This window comes from Mya arenaria, chromosome 6 (genome assembly GCF_026914265.1).
Source record: "Mya arenaria isolate MELC-2E11 chromosome 6, ASM2691426v1".
Classification (NCBI taxonomy): domain Eukaryota; kingdom Metazoa; phylum Mollusca; class Bivalvia; order Myida; family Myidae; genus Mya; species Mya arenaria.
In genome coordinates this window covers 23,926,233-23,949,157 of record NC_069127.1, presented here as the reverse complement: position 1 = coordinate 23,949,157, position 22,925 = coordinate 23,926,233, and the positions used below count along the sequence as shown (strand labels likewise).

General features: G+C 35.4%; 1 protein-coding gene across 1 annotated transcript in view; it reads right to left on the bottom strand.

Moving 5' to 3' along the window:
• Nucleotides 1–22,502, bottom strand: part of LOC128238750 (MORC family CW-type zinc finger protein 3-like) — a 52,104-nt gene extending 29,602 nt beyond the window's left edge. Inside the window, exons 1-5 of the mRNA XM_052954980.1 lie at nucleotides 22,459–22,502; nucleotides 13,774–13,846; nucleotides 12,012–12,144; nucleotides 9,059–9,285; nucleotides 4,753–4,903 (exon numbers count right to left, since the gene is read on the bottom strand). Coding sequence (XP_052810940.1) covers nucleotides 4,753–4,903; nucleotides 9,059–9,285; nucleotides 12,012–12,144; nucleotides 13,774–13,846; nucleotides 22,459–22,488 — 614 coding nt within the window. The 5' untranslated portion in view covers nucleotides 22,489–22,502. The remainder of the gene's footprint in view (nucleotides 1–4,752; nucleotides 4,904–9,058; nucleotides 9,286–12,011; nucleotides 12,145–13,773; nucleotides 13,847–22,458) is intronic.
• Nucleotides 22,503–22,925: the final 423 nt, after the last annotated feature.

The following is a 22,925-nucleotide window of genomic DNA, read 5'->3' as shown; positions in this document are numbered from 1 at the left end:
TGGTCTGTATCATGTTGAAACCGATGTACTTGAAACATTTCTCTTCCGTCTTGCGTGCTGTGAATCTGTCTCTTAACTTTTCCATCTTGCCTTCAAAACTTTTGCCACCAGCATGCAAGAAATCATCAACATGGCAACAGATCAGACCTTGCAACTCTCCTTCTGAGTACAAACAGAACAATGCTGGATCTAGCTTGCATTCTTCAAACCCAAGTGCTGTTAATTCATCTTTCACACTTAAATAGAACTGTCTGGCACCATCTTTCAAACCATACAAGCCATGCTTCAATTTCCACACATATCCCAGAGGAGTAGAGCTTTCTTTTGGAGGCTTAACAAAAACATCTCTCTCAATTTCTTTCCCTTGCAGAAAAGCTGCTTTTATGTCTGTAGTTTTGATGTCCCACCCCTTTAAGGCGGCAACAGCTAGAAATATTCGCATTGCACCTTTACCAATGGTAGGGCTGTCACTCTGTGTCATGTTATGTTCTTCAAAGCCCCTGACTACTAGCCGTGCCTTCACTTGTCCATCTTTATTAGTCATAACCCATCTTGTAGATAAGGTTTTCTGCCCTATATCTGGAACCTCGTCATATGTTTTAAACTGAACTAACTTTTCAAGTTCTGTCTGCTGTGCAATGTATGTGTCATTTCCTCGAGATTTATTTTCAGAACACATAACTTCAGAGTTGTTGCTAATGGTCGAGGTATTGTTCGTGTTATCGATTAACTTCCAATTAACCATTTCAAGATTTACACTGTGCTCGCCATCAGAATCATTTTTCACGTTGTACCAGTTTTTATATTTTCCAGTAGCCTTTCCTGCACGACTTATAATTTCAGCTGTTTTCCACTGATTTTCATGTTCATATTGAATCTTTGACCCTGCAGGTAAATGCTTACTGTGCTCCGTATTCACTATGGGTGCAACTCTGTTTTGGCAGTTGTCCGAGTTAGTGCCAACAACCGATTGGTTTGTAACTAATTCAGAGATAGATTGTGACTTTTGTCCATCAGTATCAGTTTCACACTTCACTGTAGTTGAACACCGATCTTCACATGACCTGCTTTCTGGTATGCTGTTGTCTGTTGGACCGCTTTTGGATTCAATGTTAACAAGTCTATTAGGTGAGACACGCACAAATACACCACCATGCCTCACAAAAACAACCTTCCCATCTTGAAAGACAACTTTTCCTGGACCAAGCCACCTGTCCTTTCCTTCTCGCTTGTAGAAAACCAAGTCCCCATTGCTGTATTTTTGTTCGGATGCCCTTATTTTTGACCGCAAGGCTCTTCTTATTCTGTCACTTGCCTCAGTTTCAATGAAAGCCTTTCTAGCCCCATGAAGCGCATTTAGGTGATTTGCAAACTTTTCACTTGACGTTGTTCCCTCCAATGCAGGAATATTGTCCTTAAGTATACCTGGTAGATTAGGGTTCTGCCCGAACACAAGTTGGTGGCTGCTAAAACCATTCCACATTTGCAAAGCATTCTTGGCCATGTTTGCCCACGACAGCAGAGTTTGCCTTGAAGTATTCGAGTTCTCAGCTTCTAGCTTTGTTAACATCATGTCTGTTACCGCATGATTCCTTTCACATAAGCCATTTTGAAAGGGACTTTCGCCAGCAGTAGTACAAACACGTACATTGAGAATCGATGTTATTTCCCTCATTTCATCGGAGCTGAATTCTCCGCCATTATCTGTGAGAATTGATGCCATCACCCCATACACACTAACCCAATGATTCATCATGCAATCAATAATGTCACAAGGTCTTTTTCTTTCAACAAATACTGACACAGTATATCGTGACCAAACATCGATCATGTGAAGGATCCATTTACCATTCCACTGTTTAAGGTCCATTGCAACCGATTCATTGAATACTTTTGCCATGGGTAAACCAACCACTGGTCGCGACGGTGTTCTAGCATATAACTTACACATGTCACACTCTCGAACTATCTTGTTAAGTTCATCTTCATATTCGTCTTCCCATGCACCTGCATCACATAGTAACGCTTTGAGCCTTTTGGTTGGTGGATGGGCAAACTGTCTGTGTAGTTTTAACAGCTGCTTCTGACTGTCTTGCAAAGTGACGAAGACATTCTCCACCGGTATGCTCTCAGCTTTGTCAATTGGAATACAGTAGTGTCCAGATGAAGTTAAATTCAGAGACAAGTCTTTGCCAAAAACCGTTGCCGTGTCATTCTCAAGGTCCAATTTAACACCTGCTGTCTTCATGGCTGACCTAGATAACAACAATGGAATATCCGAATCAACAACATCAGTTTTAATTGTCACTGTCTTGCCAGCCATTTCTGCCGGAATGCTGTACTCTCCCTTTGACATCAGTTTTGTACCACCACCAAACTTGAATAACCTGTGACCCTCACATGTTTCAACTTTCCGTCTGTCCGATTCATCAAGTGAATTTAGATAGTCCTTAAGCCACATTTCTCCACACACAGTACTACTACAGGCACTGTCTAATACCGCACACTTTCTCGCATCAATTCCTAGCTGTGTCACTGCGTCTTGCTTGTAACCAGTGAACAAAACCACATTTTCTTCTTCTGTGACATGAACTTTGGCAAGGTTCTCCCAACTGTCGGGGCACTCTGATACCAGGTGACGAAATGAACCACAGGATCTACACACAAGAGGCCGGCCATCCGATCCAACAGGATTTATTTTCTTGTTTACCACACTAGTGTCATTAGCTTTTCCGCGACTGAAACTTGATCGGTTGTAACCTTGACCCTGTTTGCCACCACGTTTTCCACCAAATTTTGGCTGGTACCTCGGTTTAGCCCGAACATATCCAGCAGCTAACAATGCCTCTTCATTTTCAGCCAAAAATGTTGGTTCCAATTTTATACCACTCGTGCTAGTCAAAGACCCTACTGACCCTTCTACAACTTCACCCTTGAATTTTTTGAGAGATTTCTTCGCTTGTTCATACAAATTTGCTCTGTCTTCATAATTCATTCCAGTCAACACAAGCATTTTTTCTTCCTTTGTTATGTTTGCTTTTCTTAGTAACTTGAAGGCTAAAATTTCTGGAGGTAGGACCATTTTCTTTTTCTCAACTTTCTTGTATTTCGAATCAAACTGGGCTATGTAGTCTGATATGGATTGGCCTTCAATTCTGTGATAGTCTTCAAATTCTTCAAACTTTTCTAAACTGTCACTAAGATCATCTTTAGCTAAATGTTTGTCCAAAAAAACTAGTAAAATGTCAAGACCATCATCTTTCTTGAGGTCTTCTAGCTTGACTTGGTCAAATACCTTTTCTCTAATATGTTGTTCATGGTTTTCAGGCAACGATAAGGCAATCACAACTCCTTGCTTTTCTTTCACCAATTCTGTGACTTCCCGCCAAGCCAAAAGTTCCTGTTTGTACAATTCATAGCTCTTCCCATTTGTTAAACTGGGTGGATTTATCTTTGTTGCCATTGTTTACACTCTTTTCTTGGGCAACCACGCTCTGCTACCACTGTTAATTCCGCTAAACAAGCACAAAACCAGAAACACACTTGCAAGTTTTATTGGAGCTAAATCTCTACAAAGAAGAGTTCCTCTAAGCACAGATAACTCTGATTGAAAACAAGGATAACTCTTACAAAAACATTAAATAAGTAATACAGAGTATTGTCCCTTATTACAAATCAATCTTAACAAGAACATGTTAGAATGGGAAAGAAAGTACATGTAAGAATAGGAGGAGAAAGAACATGTTAGAATGGGAAAGAAAGAACATGTAAGAATAGGAGGGGAAAGAACATGTTAGAATGGGAAAGAAGGTACATGTAAGAATAGGAGGAGAAAGGACATGTTAGAATGGGAAAGAAGGTACATGTAAGAATAGGAGGAGAAAGGACATGTTAGAATGGGAAAGAAGGTACATGTAAGAATAGGAGGAGAAAGGACATGTTAGAATGGGAAAGAAGGTACATGTAAGAATAGGAGGAGAAAGGACATGTTAGAATGGGAAAGAAAGTACATGTAAGAATAGGAGGAGAAAGAATATGTTAGAATGGGAAAGAAAGTACATGTAAGAATAGGAGGAGAAAGAATATGTTAGAATGGGAAAGAAAGTACATGTAAGAATAGGAGGAGAAAGAATATGTTAGAATGGGAAAGAAAGTACATGTAAGAATAGGAGGAAAAAGAACATGTTAGAATGGGAAAGAAAGTACATGTAACAATAGGAGGAGAAAGAACATGTTAGAATGAGAAAGAAAGTACATGTAAGAATAGGAGGAGAAAGAACATGTTAGAATGGGAAAGAAAGTACATGTCAGCACATGATATTGTCACTTCCTAACAAGAAAGCTGTGGAGTGAACGCCAACACTTATCTGTTTCTTTTTCAGTTTCTTTTTCAGTTTAAACAGAAACGTAACTCAAAAATTATTAAAGAGTTATGGTCTCGCTGTACATGGGTGTATTGTCTCAGGCAAAATGTGTGCTAAATTTCATCCCAATAGTTTGAAAATTGCCTTTTCACTTCAGATCTAGGTCGATTTTAGTCATAAATTGAAATTATATTTGTATTATTTTCCTGTTCTTTTTTCTACATATTTTTTAATATTAAACTTTAGCCCACATTATAAATGAACACAAAGTAGAAGAATTTAGAAAAGTAAACTTATTGCCAATTATAACATATAAACAGATTTAAGCTTACTGCAGTTTCTACTAAAATCTATTAATGAAACGCCCCCTGGAACATATGAGCCTTACTTCTTCAAGTTGAAGATGATGATGTTTGTTCCTGTTCTCATTTTTTCGAGAGCCCTCAGCTCATACAGGATCTCTTTCTCTGTTTTGAAAACTGAGTAGGAGAGGATGGCCTTTAGGTTCGTGTCACTTTCCGGGCTACGCTTGCGGATTACTGGCTGGAGTTAAGGATTCTTATCAGAGAACATTTTAGACATTTATTACACTGTCTTTACGTACTAACATAAATAATAAAGTAAGAAGAAGGGCTATATTTAAAAATATTCCAAGGCCACAAAAATATGTCTTTCCAAAGTAAAACCTCAATTAAAGATACACTCTTACTCCCAAATAAGATTTACCACAATTAGTAATATTGTTTTAATATTCCAAAAAGGATGACTAAATGTCGAAAAAACAATGGTTCTTATTGAGGATACCGAGTTTAATTTGAAAGAAATGAACATAAAACACGGTATTTCTACCTTCTGAGAATAATGTGGACCGCAGTAAATCTTTAAGCATTCACCAATCATTTAATATTTTTGTGCTTTCTGCTATTAAATACACAGTTACAATCTTGTTATCAGTAATTAATATTTTCCATAAATGCATTATTTAGTAAGTAGTCAAAATTGATGTTTGTTATAAATATGATACGTACGTATTGATTTTGAATAAGAGTGTCACTTTAATATCCTTAATATAATCTAAAGCTGCTGGAGGCTGAAGAATATAATGCCTTTATTTCTTGCTCAATATTAAGCGATGTGATTGCCCGGCTGCTGAAGAGATGAAACCATTTTTGTGATGGGTTTGAGTTGGGCTTAAGGCTCCCAATGGCGGTCAAAGGGAGAAAATAACCTTGCCATAAAAGTTCAAAAAAACTGAGGGCTCTCACTTCAAATTTTAAGCAAACTGGAGTGTAAATACAAACAACAACCCAAAGCAACCAGTTAACTTTTTTAAACTACTCCATTGATTATCCTAATGATAAATACTTAAGCTCCGTTTTTCGAGTGTCGGTCATGAATGTTTTTCCGATCAAATCGACAAACATGAGTAAGGCATCAATTGTTTAAACAGGATATATTTGTCCTCAGTTGAGGTGTTAATTTTTTATAAAAATCATTAGCATTATCAATTTATTATATTTAAGATTATAGGAGTTTTTTTTTTTCTTTTTGACCGCTTGAGCCATTATACCAGTGGAAATCTGCTGCCATATCACATCCCTGATATTTCATGTTATGTTGTTGTTGTTTTTTTTTTTCAACTTTAACAAAAGCAAAATATAAGAACTGTAATTGAATTGGTGTTGGGAAACAGACTAATGTTTACTATTAAGATTAACCCTTTAGCGCATGTATACGAGATAGGCCGACATAGCTCATTAGCAGATGTAAACGCATCTGGCCGACCCTATCCACTACTGGATGTATACGCATCTCCCGCATATTTCAATAGGGTCATTTCAATACTTCAATTTTGCATCTTTCTTTTTGTAAACAATATCCCGGATGTTTATAAAGCTAAAGCTTAACCTTTTGTGTATTGATTTTCCCTCGAAAATGTTGTCTGCTATAACTTGAAGGTTATTATTTATACTGCCAATCACAGGTGTGAGATCCCAATGTGACGTAATAAAACCTCGAGGAATAGCAGTACTGTACAGTATGGAATTTCCCCAAAAACATTGATGCATAAATCATTGAATATATTATGTCAGTTGAATTAACCATTGAAATCAATAAAGATTATTATTATTTGAAGATAATATTTTGTGTTACAAACAATAGAAACAATAAGTAGCCGACAATGATGAGTAAATTTTCTGCTGAGCTAATTGATGGCCAGCATGGTTCCGGTCGTAAAATAGGTCAAGTAAACACATCTGTGCAAGCGTTTCATGATCTAGATCTTTTTATTCATTACTTTGAAAACATTTCTCGGGCTTTCTTTTTGTAAAGAATTTTATGAGGGGGTAATAAAGTTAAACAGACACTCTGGACTGGATCTCTCAGCTGGATGACACCGGATATTCCTGCCACATTTCTGTGTATTATACACAAGAACATCAATTGTCAGCTTTTTAATCCATATGGGTCTTTTTATGATAGGGGTAATAAAATTTAGATCGATCCCAGCATTTTATTACCCTTTGATTTAATGCAATTATGACATTTCAAAGAAATGTTACAATTCCTTCTTGGAAATGCATTTACAGATGAAATAAAATAATTTTATATTTCATTATTGACACCATTTATTAGATAATTTAATTATCTATAAAAATGTATTCACATAAAAAAGATTTAGAAACAATTATTTGGAGTTATATTGATTTTAAGGTCATACTGCTGTATTCATTTTCTCATTTTCAAATATCATGAAAAGTACCTATGCAGATAAGGACTGCTTATCAGTAAGTTGGCTATTGACTGGGAGGTGCAATCTGGCCACTGTCTATGTACTAAAGGGTTAATAAAAGTCGATTGATGAACGATTCATGATAGAATATATTTGTATGTTTTGTATATATTGTATGTCCATTTGTAGTGTGCTCATTTACTATTACTACATATCCGTATGTTTTGTCTGTTTTGTCTGTTCAGTGCTCCAGCTAGCCCGTTTTTCAATGGCGCAGCGCCCGTGCCCCTTTTCTTACCGCCCTGTCCCCTTTTCGAGTAGTGCCCTTTTCACAAATACTCTATTAGGGCCAATTATTCCATTAATGCTCTTTTTACTATTGAAATCATTATGAAAGAGCAGCAGCCCTTAATCCGCTGTCATAATTTAGACAAATTACGTAATACTTATGATAATAGTGTTCCCGCTAGGTGTCACCATGCCCCCATTGTCTGCTTAAAATATGCCGTACTGCCCTTTCATCTTCCAATGTGCCTTGTCCAAGTCATATGACAGCTAAGTGTGTATTTGAGTAGTGAGCAGACGACCAATAATTAGGAAGAGCCAAATACGGAAACATTGGCAGGAGGCGGGGCTATTGAATGTCAGCCAATCAGGATATACATTGAGAACTCGTTCATTCAATCATTTAAGTTCGTAAAATGCGATAAAAAATGTGAAGGGATGGTGAAAAAAGTTGTCAAGCACAAATCTTTAAAAATAATTGTTAATTGTATTGTACTGACGATACTCGCCATTTTAAATAAAAATTGTTGATTTGAAGCAGACGGTCACTGCCGATTTGTAAACATAAGAAAGGTGGCGCTGACACAATCAAATACATCACCTTTTCAGTAAAAGTTTTGAAAGTTTATTTGTAAAATATTCATGATGATATTCATGTCCACGATCTTGTCAAAATTCGCCAAAACCGTCATTTTGTCAGAACGATTTTCGGAATTATTTTATCAATGCTCTACGTTTTATAAGTGATTTTTTAAACCAGGGAAGTGATTTTTATTGTCATTTTATTCTAAAACATCAGCATATTAAACATTATTTTACCAAAGACAATTAAATAACAGCCAGGCTGAATGTAACATTCGTACCCAATCCCGATCGAACCAAACTAAGATTCGTCCCCTACATATTTATTTTTTTGTGTGTATCTATTTATTTGATTGCTTCAAATGTTTAACTGTGTTTTTTTTCCTTCATTTTACATAATTTTTAGGAGATAAATGTGACATTGCACTAAAGAAGATGCCAAACAAGTACAATCATACTACCACAGACAAAAAGACAAATTTTAATTTTGATATTAAAACACACCCTTCTAATTTAAGAGAAAAAACAACACCATTTTGTATAAGTTTTAAAATCATGGAAAATGATTTAAATTGAGTATGTAAACAAAACAAATTCTAGGGGGAGACCCCCCCCCCCAAAAAAAAAAACCTTGTGACAAGGGTGGACCCCTCCCACGACCACCCCCAATCCCCCCTACACGACTCCTGTAGCTTACCCTTTTCAAAACTCCACCCTGCCCTTTTCAAATCCTGGCTGGAGCACTGCTGTTAACATAGATTGTTTTATTCCCTTTCATATAGCCTTGTATAGTATCTAAAAGCAAGTATCAATTTTGAAAGATGTGGAATTTGGAAACGAGGTGGTATTCAATATGCAACTAAGGTCAATCATATGGTCATTAATTTCATTCGTGAACTGTACAAGTTACATTATGCATCACTCTTAGATCTTATAGACCTATGGCTTAAAAATGGCTGTTTAATAAGGATATATTTTCACTTATCAATTACAAAAAAAACACTTTAAAAAAAAAGCCAATAGTGGCTTTTTTGATTGATTTTCAATTGTAATTGTATTGAAAATTACAATAGCACCAATGGCAAAAGGATACACTGGTTTGCCCCACTTATGTTCCACGTTACTATGGGAACCAACACTGAGTCAGCTCCGATGGCCTTGAGGTACGTCTGTGACAGAAATCCCACACTGGTCGACCCCATACACCGTGTGAACACGAGCGCATCAGTACCAAGCCGCATGGATCCAGACTTGAAACCATTACCATAGTAACCGATAGGGCTGACCTTGCCCACTTGAACCTTCTCGCAGTAACCAAAGCTGGAATAAACAAGAGTACAAGCAAAATGATCAAAGCAGTGCTCCAGCTAGCCCGTTTTTCAATGGCGCAGCGCCCGTGCCCCTTTTCTTACCGCCCTGCCCCTTTTTTGAGTAGTGCCCTTTTCACAAGTGCTCTATTAGCGCCAATTATTCCGTTAGAGCCCTTTTTACTATTGAAATCATTATGAAAGATCGGCAGCCCTTAATCCGCTGTCTTAATTGAGACAAATTACGTAATACTTATGATAATAGTGATCCCGCTAGGTGTCACAATGCCTCCATTGACTGCATAAAATATACCGTACTGCCTGCCCTTCCATCTTCCCATGTGCCTTGTCCAAGTCATATGACAGCTAATTGTGTATTTGCGTAATAAGCAGACGACCTGTGTATTCATAATCGGTCATCTTCTAATCCGATAATTAGGAACCGCCAAATAGAGAAACATCGCCAGGAGGCGGGACTATTGATTGTCAGCCAATCAGAGTATACATACATTGAGAACTCGTTCATTCAATGATGAAAGTTCGTAAAATGTGATAGCAAATGCAAAGGGATGGTGAAAAATGTTGTCAAGCACAATTAAATCTTTTAAATAATTGTTAAGTGTATTGTACAGACGTGAATAGCCATTTTAAACATTGTTGACTTGTAGCAGACGGTCACTGCCGATTTGTAAACATAAGAAAGCGCTAACACAGTCAAATACATCACTTTTTCAGTAAATGTTTTGCAAGTTTATTTGTAAAATATTCATGATGATAACCAACAAAAATATGTTGATGCTTTATGTAGTGCTTACCTATCATGCCTACGATCATGTCAAAATTCGCCAAAACCGCCATTTTGTCAGAACGAATTTCGGGGTTATTTTATCAATGTTCTATGTTTTAAAAGTGACTTTTTAAAGCAAGGGCAGTGATTTTTATTGTCAATATATTCTAAAACATCAGCATATTAAACATTGTTTTACCAAAGACAATTAAATAACAGCCAGGCTGAATGTTACATTCGTACCCAATTCCGATCGTACCAATTTAAGATTCGTCCCCTACATATTTGTTTTTTTGTGTATTTATTTATTTGATTGCTTTAAATGTTTAACTGTCATTGTTTTTTCTTCATTTTACATGATTTGTAGGAGAAATATGTGACATTGCAATAAAGAAGACTCCAGACAAGTACAATCATACAACCACAGACAAAAAGACAAATTTTAATTCAAACACACCCTTCTAAATTTTGAGAAAAAACAACACATTTTGTTCAAGTCTGGATATCATGGAAAATGATTTAAATTGAGTATGAACACAAAACAAATTCTAAGGGGAGACCACCCAAAAACCCCTTTGTGACAGTGGGGGACCCCTCCCACAACCACCCCCAATCGCCTTTACACGACTCATGTAGCTTGCCCTTTTCAAAACTCCACCCTGCCCTTTTCAAATCCTGGCTGGAGCACTGCAAAGTCAAAAATAATAATAATAGTGACCTTGACCACCACATACCCCAAATGCAATCTGAAGTTATGTCTCCATGAGAGATGGCTAAATGACTAGGCATCACCTTTCCACGCTCCTTACTGAAGTTATTGAGAGAAAACCTTTTTTCCATTTTTAGTTTAGTGTCCTTGATCCCACACACCCAAAATGCAGTCCCTAGGCATATCCCCACCAAAGCTTTCTTTACACAAAGTTTCATCACCATAAATTAGTTCTAACTTAAGTTACTTAATGGAAACCATTTATACTAATTTTTTTAGTTACAATAACCTTGACCCCAAATATGCAAATGCAATCCCAATGCAGACCAAGTTTCATCACCATTTGTCACCCCTAAATAAAGTTATTAAGTGGAAACCATTATTCTATTTTAGTTCAGCAATCTTGACCCCACAAACCCAAAAAATACATTTCCAAGGTACACCTTCTTGTAAGCTAGTTACCTACCAAGTTTCTTTACAACACTTCAAGGTAAAATTATTGAGCTGAAATTGTTTTTCAATTTTAAGAAACAGTGACCTTGACCCAACCAACTTAAAATACAATCCCAAGGTATATCTCCATGTGAGCTTGCTGGATACTAAGTTCATCACCATAGGTCAATCCAAACTAAAGTTATTGATAGGGACAACCTTACAGTTTGACGCCTCCCAGTAATATACTAATTCTGATAACCCAGTTTTTCAGAGAAAAAAGAGACGTTAAAATCAGACAAACTATACCATAATGTACAACTACAGAGCACTCCCTGATTTGGGAGGGATGTTCGCATTTACCCTTCAAAAGGGCAATTTGGAGGTTGACATTTAAAACCAAATTGGCAGTTTTGACAAGTACAAACATGCTCTTAAAACATTTACTGAAAGCTTGGCAAAAACATGAAGTTGTTTATTTTCATTTCTGTTTTAGAGGTCAAGGCATTTCAAACAAGCATATGGAAAATTGACATTTTCAATTTTAAGTGCAGAGCAAAACTTGGCAATTCTAAATGGTGTACTATTTAATACTGTGCAAAATGTCTGATACATAATAGAAGTTTGATAATTTGAATAAAAAATGTATTTAAGAGCGTGAATGTCCAAGTCACACTATTTACAGTAACCTTTTCATTTTTTAAAAAGGTTTAATTTCATAATTTTTATGGCAAAATATTAAATTAGAGATTTAAACGCTAACGAAATTGGCCAAGTTCTTGATTCCTAATGGTAATTACACTAGCCGCACCTGAGCATCTTATGCAACTTCTCCTGGCTCATGCCGTTCCCATTATCCACAAAGGTAAGACATTCAGTCGCCCCGACCACCCGCTTGTCGATCCAGATCTCGGAGGCACTCACATCAGGATCATATGCATTGTCTACAATTAAAAGGAAATTATTTCATGAATGTCAAGTTGTTCCCCCTATTTCAAGGATCATACCAAACCATTTTCATTGCAAGTTAAAGTGATTCTGTCAGTAAAGCAGTGTTCTAAATTCAGCTCTTTTCAGAATCCTTAACAGTATACTATTCTTTTTTCACCAAAAATTGGACTCAACATTCACATACCCAGAAAAAGATGGTAATGTTTGAAAACAGTCTTACTCTTTAAATTTGTTGAAAACATGGGCTATGTTTCAATAAATACATGTATAATAAGGCTTAAGATCGTAACTTTTTATGCATATCTCTGTTTTGGCGTAACTGCATTTCAATAAGAATATGGAAAGGAAAGTGATCACATAGATTAAGCCAATATTTTACAGGTGTACTGAGTACTCTTAAGCAGCGTAAGGATTACGACTAATGTATCAAATTGAAACAGGGCCCAGGATCTTAAAAGCAGCTATGCTCTGTTTCCGATTTACTAAGGAACTTTCACAACTTTAGGCATTTGATCACTATTTTCACAATTTCTATGACCTCATTCACGAAAAGGTGGAAAAAACACTGGTAAGAATGTGGAGAAATTTCTATTAAATGAGGTGTTCTTTCGAGTACCCAGGGCTTCCATTAAGAATTTGAAACTGGAAGTAAGAACTTCCTGTCTATCAATATTGGAAGCTTTTCACTAAAATTTGGAAGTTTAAGTCTCCCAAATACAATCATGACCTATTCCCACTATTTTTCAACTAGTATGTTAAAAATCATATAATTTCCAACTATAGCTTGCCAAATTCACAGAATATATTATAATTATCAATTTTGCTTCAAGACTAATTGAAATTGTGACGATAAAAGTAATAAAGACACTAGGATGTTTCAACTTCAAAGTTTTCTTAAAAAATAATTAAGGTTTTGTTCTTCCAAAGAATTAATTTGGGTAGTTTTAAACCATTTCTAGAGAGTAATATACTTCCAAACTTTCTTTAACAGAAGCCCTGAATTACCTTTGCTTAAATAGAAAGTTTAATACGTTAATAGAGAATCGAAACCTGATGAGTTATAACGAAATAAATAACAAATAATAAGGAAGTCATCAAATATGAATGGACAAGTTTGAGTTCTTTCACTAGTGATTGCAAACAAAATTTCAACAAGCCCTGCTATATAAAGACAAAAATCGAGCAAGCCCTGAAAGTGTCAGATCCGTGGTCTAGTGGTAACACACTAATCTGTCAGTCGAGGGGGCGCAGGTTCAATTCCCCGCTGCTTCACTTGAAATATTACTAATCGTCTTTCAGGAGGGACATTAAATGGGTGTCCAGTGTGACAGTGGTATACCCTTGTGCAAATTAAAGAACCAGGGCAGCTTTAACCAGGGTTACATTCTGTCTGTGCACTATGCTCCAAAAACCTAATATGACTAATAACCTTATCGGAGTGAGTATAATTAAGCTTACACACCCCACTTCCCTGAAAGTATTTTACCAGTGCAGGAATTGAAGACTTGTGCTAATTTTGACTGTTGTATTACAAGTTTGGTATAAACGTGATGCAATCATGTCTAATGATGAACTTATAGTTTAAATAAATTATAAAAAAAAAAACAGCCCTAAAAATTTACCAATTATTTCTGCCACAGCTGAGAATGGCCACGTATGACTGGTGCTGTTTCCATGCAAGAATGCAGGTGACACCTGAAATTAAAGAATTACAAAATTTATTCAGCTGAACATGTCCAGGAAAGCCCCAAAATATAACAGATGATACAAATCATCTTGCTTAGAGATTGAATGATTTGAGTTTTCATACGGAAATAGAATGTTATAAAATAATACTATATACTATTGTGAGATTTTTAAATCGACTATTCGAAGAATAAGGAGAGCTATACTATTCACCCTGGCGTCAGCACGCACCTTGGTTAAGGTTTGGCATGTAAGCACCTTTAAGCCATTATCTCAGTAAATACATCATGTATTGCATTCAAACTTTGGATATGTATTCCCAACTATATAACCTACTAAATTAATGAAGTAAGATATTTATTAACACTTATTTGAATAAAATGCAAATAACAGGCTTTTATTATTTGACTTGGCAATGAATAGTCGAGCGCGCTGTCTTTGTGACAGTTTTTGTTTTCATTGTAAGAGTAATTTGCTTCGTTTGAAAAACCAGTATGCAGAATAGATGAGAAAATTTACTATTTGTTTTCTTTTCTACACACTAATTTGCTTTGTTTGAACCAGAAGACACAACAGAAAGTGTGAAGAACTATACAAGAATGCAAAAAGTTTTAAACGGTATGTCCTCCCCCCTCCAACAAAGATCACATACAATAAGAACCGGCTGCCGACCAAAATAGACGGTTCAAAAGTTGGAAATATAAGTGAATATTAAGTAGAATAATTAGGAGCTAGTCGGTTAATAAACTCTCCGAGATGGTCCAACCAAAACCTTTTGAGAACCCAGCTCCAACCCCTTAAAGAAAGACTCTTTCCGTTAGAAACCGTAAATCTTCAGGCAAGAGAATTTACTAGTGTCCGGCCTGCAAACGGCTGTCAATGTGAAGTAAAACCAACCTGGCTCTGACACTGAGATTAGACTTTCAAAAGAACAAGCCCGAATTCTTACACTATTGCTTGGCATCAAATTTTTTAACAAGCCCTGCTATATAAAAGTCTAAATTTGAGCAAGCCGGGAAGACATTTTACCAGTGCAGGGCTTGCCGGCTTGTGTTAATTTCTACCACTGCGTAGGCAGTGTTAGAAATAGCCGCCTGCCCGCTTGCCCGACAAAGTTAAAATACGGTCGGGCAAGTTACTTTTGACAGCAACTTGTCCGCCGGGCAAGTTAAAAAAATCGCTGATGTTTATACTTTGAAACGAAACTCCGAATCACGTTTGTTAAACTAAATTTGATTGGTCGTGAAAGCGTCAAGCAAACCAATGGCATTTAGCGATACAAATTTGCGTATCATTGTAAACTGGTTCCCGCTTGTCTTCTATGTGGTATAGCGTAGTAGTCAGACGGGAACCAGCTTAGTATCATTGTTGAAATATGCAAAATGGCGACAACTATCCTTTATTTACGAAAGGATATGTACCGGATTGCAAAAAACGGAAAACAGAAACCGAAAAAAATGAAAGGAAAAAAGAATATGAAGCTACGGGGAGGAAATTGTGTCTAATAGTTCTGAACAAGAGATTTCTAGTCAGGTTAATGTACTTGCTCTTGAAAGATCTGAATGCAATGAAACATCAGTGCAGTGTGAAATTAATGAATGTAAAGAATCTGTTGAAATAGGTATCCAGGTTAATGTCAGTGATGAAGATGAAGACTATGAGAGTGATGATGATTATTATGATGAAAATAATGTATGGGATGATTTGAAAGAACCAAAACTGTGTTTGCCAGAGAGAAAAAAATGTGCAAGAGATGCATTTACTGAATTTTACAATTTGTTCAATGAATGATGCTGATAGTGATACAATCTTTTCATGATTATTGATAATACAAATGAAACACAGTAAAATTGGTTGTTTATTTTGTTTTGTAATAGTCATTGACTGTCCTGATACTGGAATAGTTTCAATACCATAGATGTAAAACTGTTTGCAAATAGTCTCGGACTCCATATTAGTAATCTATAGATTGATGGCTCATAGATTCTTTTCAGCTACAACTATCTTAAACATGTATTTAGCATACACTCAGTAGCATGGAATGAACTTTTGAAAAGCAGGTCCCATACATGAGCACTTAAGCCTAATAAAATCATAATATGATTAACAAAAAAATATTACAATGTACACATGTAGATAAAATGAAAATTTTCAAGCAAAAAAGTGGGTTTTTGTGAAGGCTTTTTTTAGTGCCAGGAGAGTGCCATAATGCAGGATTTTGCATCAAATTGTCGTCAGCTTCAGGGGGCCTACAGCGGCCCCCAGACCCCCCGCCGTTAAGGGCACCTCGCTACGCGAGGTGCACCAAGTCGCGTCGCGACTTGGGGGCAACTTACACTTTGAAGGGGCAAGTTATTTCTTCAGGTAACTTGCCCTTTGGGCAAGTTACCTAAAAAAGTTAATTCTAACACTGATAGCTAACTAGCTGATAAATTATTTTTGCAGGGCAAATATTCGATTTATTTTTACACTACAGTTGTGGTACAAAGAGATTAAAACATGTACAGATTGGGCACTTTTTTAAAAATAAAGCTATTATAGCTAAATGTATCTATCTTAGCCAAGTTAGGCGACTTTTCAATGAAAAAAGAAGTTTGAAATTGAACAAAACTATTTTAGTATCAAAAGTGCATGACTAAGTGATGATGATACAAACAATGATTCAACTAATCTTAAAATGAAAAATCATGACCACAATAAGCCCATGCGCCACTTTATGCCCTTGGGGTAGGGAAGTGAGATGAACAGTGTTTACCAGGTATTTTTGTACTGTTCAGTATCATTGACAATTTATGTTTGTTGTAATCTCACATTACTCAAGATAAAAAAACAAACTTGTGCAATTTCTTTTGTTCCAAGAAATTTATAGGTGAACCAAAAGTATTTTGTCATTAGATTTAAATAAGTAACTGATTGCAATCAAACAAGTAAATGATTGATTGAATTATCAAATAAATTTTGGATAGATGAAATAATAAGAGTTGTCACAGTATGCGATGAATGCCCCTGAATGTGACTTTGACCTTTGAACAATGTCAGTACATAACAAGAGCTGTCACAGAGACAGCGCGCTCGACTATTCCGCCACTTTTCAGTGTAAGGATTGAAAAGTTTTGGCGAAACATGCATGGATCACTGTTAGATTAGATTTCAATGCAATTCATGATGTGCTGAGATATTAACATAAATGTGGTCACATGGAAAATTTCAACCAGATTTTTAAGTCTAATAATAAAGGGCAATTATTTGCAAAATACAGTTATATATCTTAGTTATTCAAGTACGTTGAGTGGTTGAATACCATTCTATTAAGTCGCAATGCAATACAATGAGTAGTTGCTGATAAATTAACCTATGTGTGCTAACACGCAAAACCTTAATTAGAATATCTATGTCAAATAATAAAGGGCAATTATTTGCATTAAATGAAACTAGAGTTATCTTACATGGTTAATTAAGTAGGTTGGATGGTTGAGTACCATTGTATCGAGTCTCAATGCAATACATCAAGTAGTTGTTTTGATATTAAAATAATGTGTGCTTGCACACAAAACCTTAACCAGAATATCTAAGTCAAATAATAAAGGCCTATTATTTGCATTAAATGCAAAGTAGATTATCTTACTTGGTTAATTAATTAGGTTGGATGGTTGAGTACCATTGTATCAAGTCTCAATGCAATACCACAAGAATAACCAGAATATCTAAGTCAAATAATAAAGGGCAATTATTTGCATTAAATGCAAACTAGAGTTATCTAACTTGGTTAATTAAGTAGGTGGGATGGTTGAATACTATTGTATCAAGTCTGGTTAATAAAGTAGGTTGGATGGATGAGTACCATTGTATCAAGTCTGAATGAAATACTTCAAGTAGTTGCTGAGATATTAACTTATGTGTGCTTGCACACAAAACCTTAACCAGAATTTCTAAGTCGAATAATAAAGGCCTATTATTTGAATAAAATGCAAACTAGAGTTATCTAACTTGGTTAATTAAGTAGGTTGGATGGTTGAGTACCATTGTATCAAGTCTGAATGAAATACTTCAAGTAGTTGCTGAGATATTAACTTATGTGTGCTTGCACGCAAAACCTTAACCAGAATTTCTAAGTCGAATAATAAAGGCCTATTATTTGAATAAAATGCAAACTAGAGTTATCTAACTTGGTTAATTAAGTAGGTTGGATGGTTAAGTACCATTGTATCAAGTCTCAATGCAATACCTCAAGTAGTTGCTGAGATATTAACCTATGTGTGCTTGCACGCAAAACCTTAACCAAGGTGTGACGCTGAGGCTTGGGTGAGTAGTATAGCTCTCCATATTCTTTGAATAGTCGAGCTAAAAACGGGAAGAAAATAGCAATGATATGTGTGGATAAAGTTAGGCATGTTTATGAACAAGTTGAATATATAAAAACACAGATTACCAATTACCTCTCATTGATGTTTTGAAACACCACATGAGACCCATGCATGGTCACTGTAATATGTCAGTGTTGTTATTATTATTATTATTATTATTATTATTATTATTTACCAGACTTCTCAAGCACTTTTTTCATGTACATTAACACGTTCAAAAGTACTGTACAAAATTACTAGAATGTTACAATATTTAAAAAGATAAAAATAAAAATATTTAAAAAATTAAAACATCAATATTACTCAAGTCACAGATTTAATTCAAATGTAAAATAAGAGTTAAAAAGACACACATAAAAATAAGATACAGATAAGACTCAAGACTCTAAAGCGACAAGGTTATCAAAGTAATTAGTCCAGATAAAACTTCTTAAAAAAGTGAGTTTTAAGTGCTCTTTTAAACACTGGCAGAGTTTCACAGCTTCTAAGTGTTCTTGGTAGGGCATTCCAGAGTTTAGGGGCTGCCGTCATGAATGCACGATTGTTGTTGGTCTTACAGTACACTCCATGTGGAACTACCACTTTCAGTTTTCCCCGGCGGATTTTGGTCATCGCGGACACGACATCCAATTTATCATAATCCACTTTCCTCTGCGTTTTTGTCTCGTTCACCCTCCGAGGCTGATCAGTGGACCGTATAATTACAATCACCGCATTACTCTGGAGTGACAAACTCCGGGGAAAACGATAAGAATCACCTACTGTAGATGTATCTGATTTTGTGTAATTTATTTGAATAATGTTCTTTACTTGTGTTGTTTCAATATTTTTCAGACTAACTTGCACATAATACAACTTGTGATCCTTTGACGGCACAAAATTTAATATATGTTGATGTCCATTTTTGACCCAGTTCTAATTATATCTTACTCATTTGACTTCCAACAGTCCAAGTTACTTAAAGTTATGTAAACATTCTGTTTGGTACGTATATTCAATTAATAATAATAATAAAATATTTTTATCAAATTGGCCTTAAATTTTCTTTTATAAACCTCAAAATTCTATCCACCATGCTAAATACTATATTAATCTGTCACTTTAAAGGTGCATGGTGCAATAAACAACTTGTTAAATCACTTCACACTTTGGCCGTTGCTAAGTTACCAGTACGGTACAATAGACCACTAATCAGCATTCTTTGTTAATTGGCATCCTACTAATCAGCATTTTTGTAAATATTATAAAACTGCCAAAACATCAAAGAAAACAACATTTCCAAGGTATTATTAATAATCTACAGTGTATAAAATTTTACAACATTTTGGCGGGAAATTTGACATTTACAGGTCTGCACTAATTCACTCCCAACCTGTTTTGGCGGTCTGATTTGATTTTTTAGCAGCTCTTCTGAATAAAAACTAGTCTTGTTTTTACAAGTCAGAGGTATTATTCCTTCTGTTTCTCAATCAAAAAACTGACATTTGACAAGTCTCAACCATGACATATTTTGTGCGTATTTTCCGAAAATCTAAAAATAGTAACAAATATCATGTTTTTGTTGACATTGTTTCCATCATTGTTTTTGACTGAAAATTAAAGGAATTAGAAATTTTACCACTTTTGAACCCAAACTACCGCTTTTGAGACCTAAATCTACCTCTCTGTCATTGCCAAAGGTTCATATGTCTGCAGGCACACATGTAATTGTGTCTGACACATGTGTCTGACACATCAAACTAAACTCTATGTCCTTATATGCAGCATTCCATAGTATTCAAAAACTAAGTGTGACCGTGAACTTAAGAGGTAGGGACACAGGTCTTGCACACAGATATTTTATTGTATATGATGGTATGAGATGAAAATGGAATCTTACAAGTATTTTACAATTTAAAACATGTGCAAAACAAATAGTGATACATCATTACATGAAATTACACTGATTATTTTTTGAAACTATCAAATACTATACTGGCTAAGGTCACAAATCCGAACACTTTTTGAGGTTTTTCACCATTATTTTGGATAATAAGTTGTTGTAGTAAGTTAAAATTGCGTATGAAACATCCTTGGTTAATGTGACAACATCTGTCAAAGTACAGATTTACATTCTCATAAATTTTATGTCGAAAATCATTCTTTTTATGGACAGTAAATCACCCTTAAATTTATGCTATGGAGGGCACAAATATCGAACACTTGCAAAGCGAAAATACATGGTCATACAATTATAATTAATAAGTATTCTATATTAAATAAACACTTAGCTGCAAAGTTATTTATTGTTTTCGATGTTTTTCAAAACATGCAATTCAAATGTAAAGCGTGATATCTATTTATAAAAATCTTGAATGTAGGTCAACATAACTGCAAAACCTAAAGATGCGCATGCGCCCTCTGACGTCTTTCCCCCATGTGCTACATTTTGATCTTTAAGCGTATAAACATTGAATGGCATTTAATGGCAATTTCCAGAAAAATACTTAACAAAACAAGATGAAACTTTGCAAGTGTGACCAAGGCAAGCCTCTGTATTGATCTAGATTATCGAATAATCGATCACGGTAAACAAACACATGTTTTAGCCGGTGTTTGGGATTTGTGCCCTGTTCGGAAATGTACCGTCAACCAGTAGCCTGTGTGTATCATCTATCGGTGTACTAAGACTTCCGTTGCTGTTAAATCGAAGTTCATATAAATGTATAATTTTTAATACATATATGTTGAGGATTTAATTATCTGGCCATAAAAAGTATTTCTATAGTATATATATGTCTGACGCCTGACCTATTTGTTGACATAGGTGTCGGCCATTTTGTTTTGTGACGTATGTACAATCAATCAGTGTATATGACATTTTCAGTAGATAACAATACCACACATGGAGGTAATGTGACCGCAAATATGCACGTTGTTAAGAAGCACCTGTCAGTGACGTCATCAGCTATATTAGCTAAAGAACTTCAGCGAACACGTTATATATTACCTTTTTGGATGTGTTCGCTGAAGAGAACGCCGTATCCAAACCCTACCAGAATTCGTGACATTTTTATGTCACGCTGTTATTTCACTTGTATGCATTGTACAGACAAAATAGCTGTATCCTTAGGTAAATGAAGTAAAATGTAGTTCACAAACTCATTTTCAAAACCAAAAAACGCTTTAAAGATAGTTGATTAAGCATTTTAATAAATCCTATTACAAGCATTTCTTATCTAGGTCATAGTTGTGTTCAAATTTAATCACGTGACACCAAGATTTTCAAAAAATACCCATGTGACCTACTGTTTATTTTGCTGTTATTTTTTTCTATGTCAAATAATTAATAAATAACTAATAAAAAATTTGGAATACATAAATAGTTTTTACTTATCAAAAGGTATTTACAGCCTTACTGCAATTGGATTCAACTAAATGCACAGTGAGAATCCGATGCTATAAATAGAATCCATCGACGTCATCATGGTCATGTGATTGCATTGCATCATCACACTCAATTGATTCTGGTTGACTTTACTATTGGGGTTACGCCATAACTTTAATGTGTTGTAAACATCAAAAAAATAAATATCAACATTAAAGTTATGGAAGCCAGAACTACAGCTATATAAATAGATGAAATCGGGAAAATCCGATCTGGGTTTTGCGAGATTCTAGCAATAGCAATGGCTTAATAGAAAGTTGAATTAGAATAAAGAAAAAAAATGTAATTACGTATATGTTTTAATTTCTGGGGAATTCTTACGCGTAGAAACGACATGGTCTTCAAATGTTTGTAGCTGACAGTTCTCTCGAATGAATATAAACAATCCGAAGTGCAGGTACCCGTTCACGTGAGCATTATTCGGCATGTTTAGGATTACATCGCTAGACGGTTTACACCGATAGATGATACATTGAGTATAAATAGAAACAGAAAGTAAAATTTCCGAAAATGGAATGGTGAGGAGTAATTTCACCGGACATAAAGACCTTCCGCAACAGAAGTTTCTTCAGTCAAAATGGAAGTATACAGGTCATTTTCGACGAACATTCTCTAATCAATACCAGTTTAACCTATGTAGTAAACTGTTAACAAAGTTATAAACAAAAAAAAAGATTTCTTTTTTGCTTTGCTTTTTTCTCCGAATCGAACACATCATGCATTCCAAATGTTTTCTTGCCATTAGACAAATGCATGTCTTAACTGAAGTAAAGGCTTCTTCCAATACGATTTGGAAATGCAATGCAATTAGAAAAGTAAATTGTATTTACCCGCGATGTTTTGATGAATTCATTCGCCATTTTCGCATTTTGACCTGTTCGATTAACAGTTAAACCGGTTTAAAAGTACTGGCACAACCATCAGAAAAAGTGAAAAAAATTATAATAAGAATTATTAAATGCTTAAAAATTGCCTGCGTTATAAATTGATAAAAAATAACGTATTTAAGTTCAAAAGTGTGCCGGATCCACTTAAATGACCAAACGGAGTACCCCCCAGCCAGCACCTGCATTCAGACCATTTCTATTTTGGTTCTGTGGAGGAGGGCACACCTCCAAAATAGCCAAATCTTAGACCGCCCTTTTTACTTTTTCTGGGTATTTCAGAAGTGGACCTTTTCAACCCGCATTCAGAGTGGGGAGCAGTAATACTCGTCTTAATTGAGTATCATTTAATTAATGAAGCAGATTTACTACAATATTTATGTAATTATGTATGCAAATAGAGAAAGTTTTAC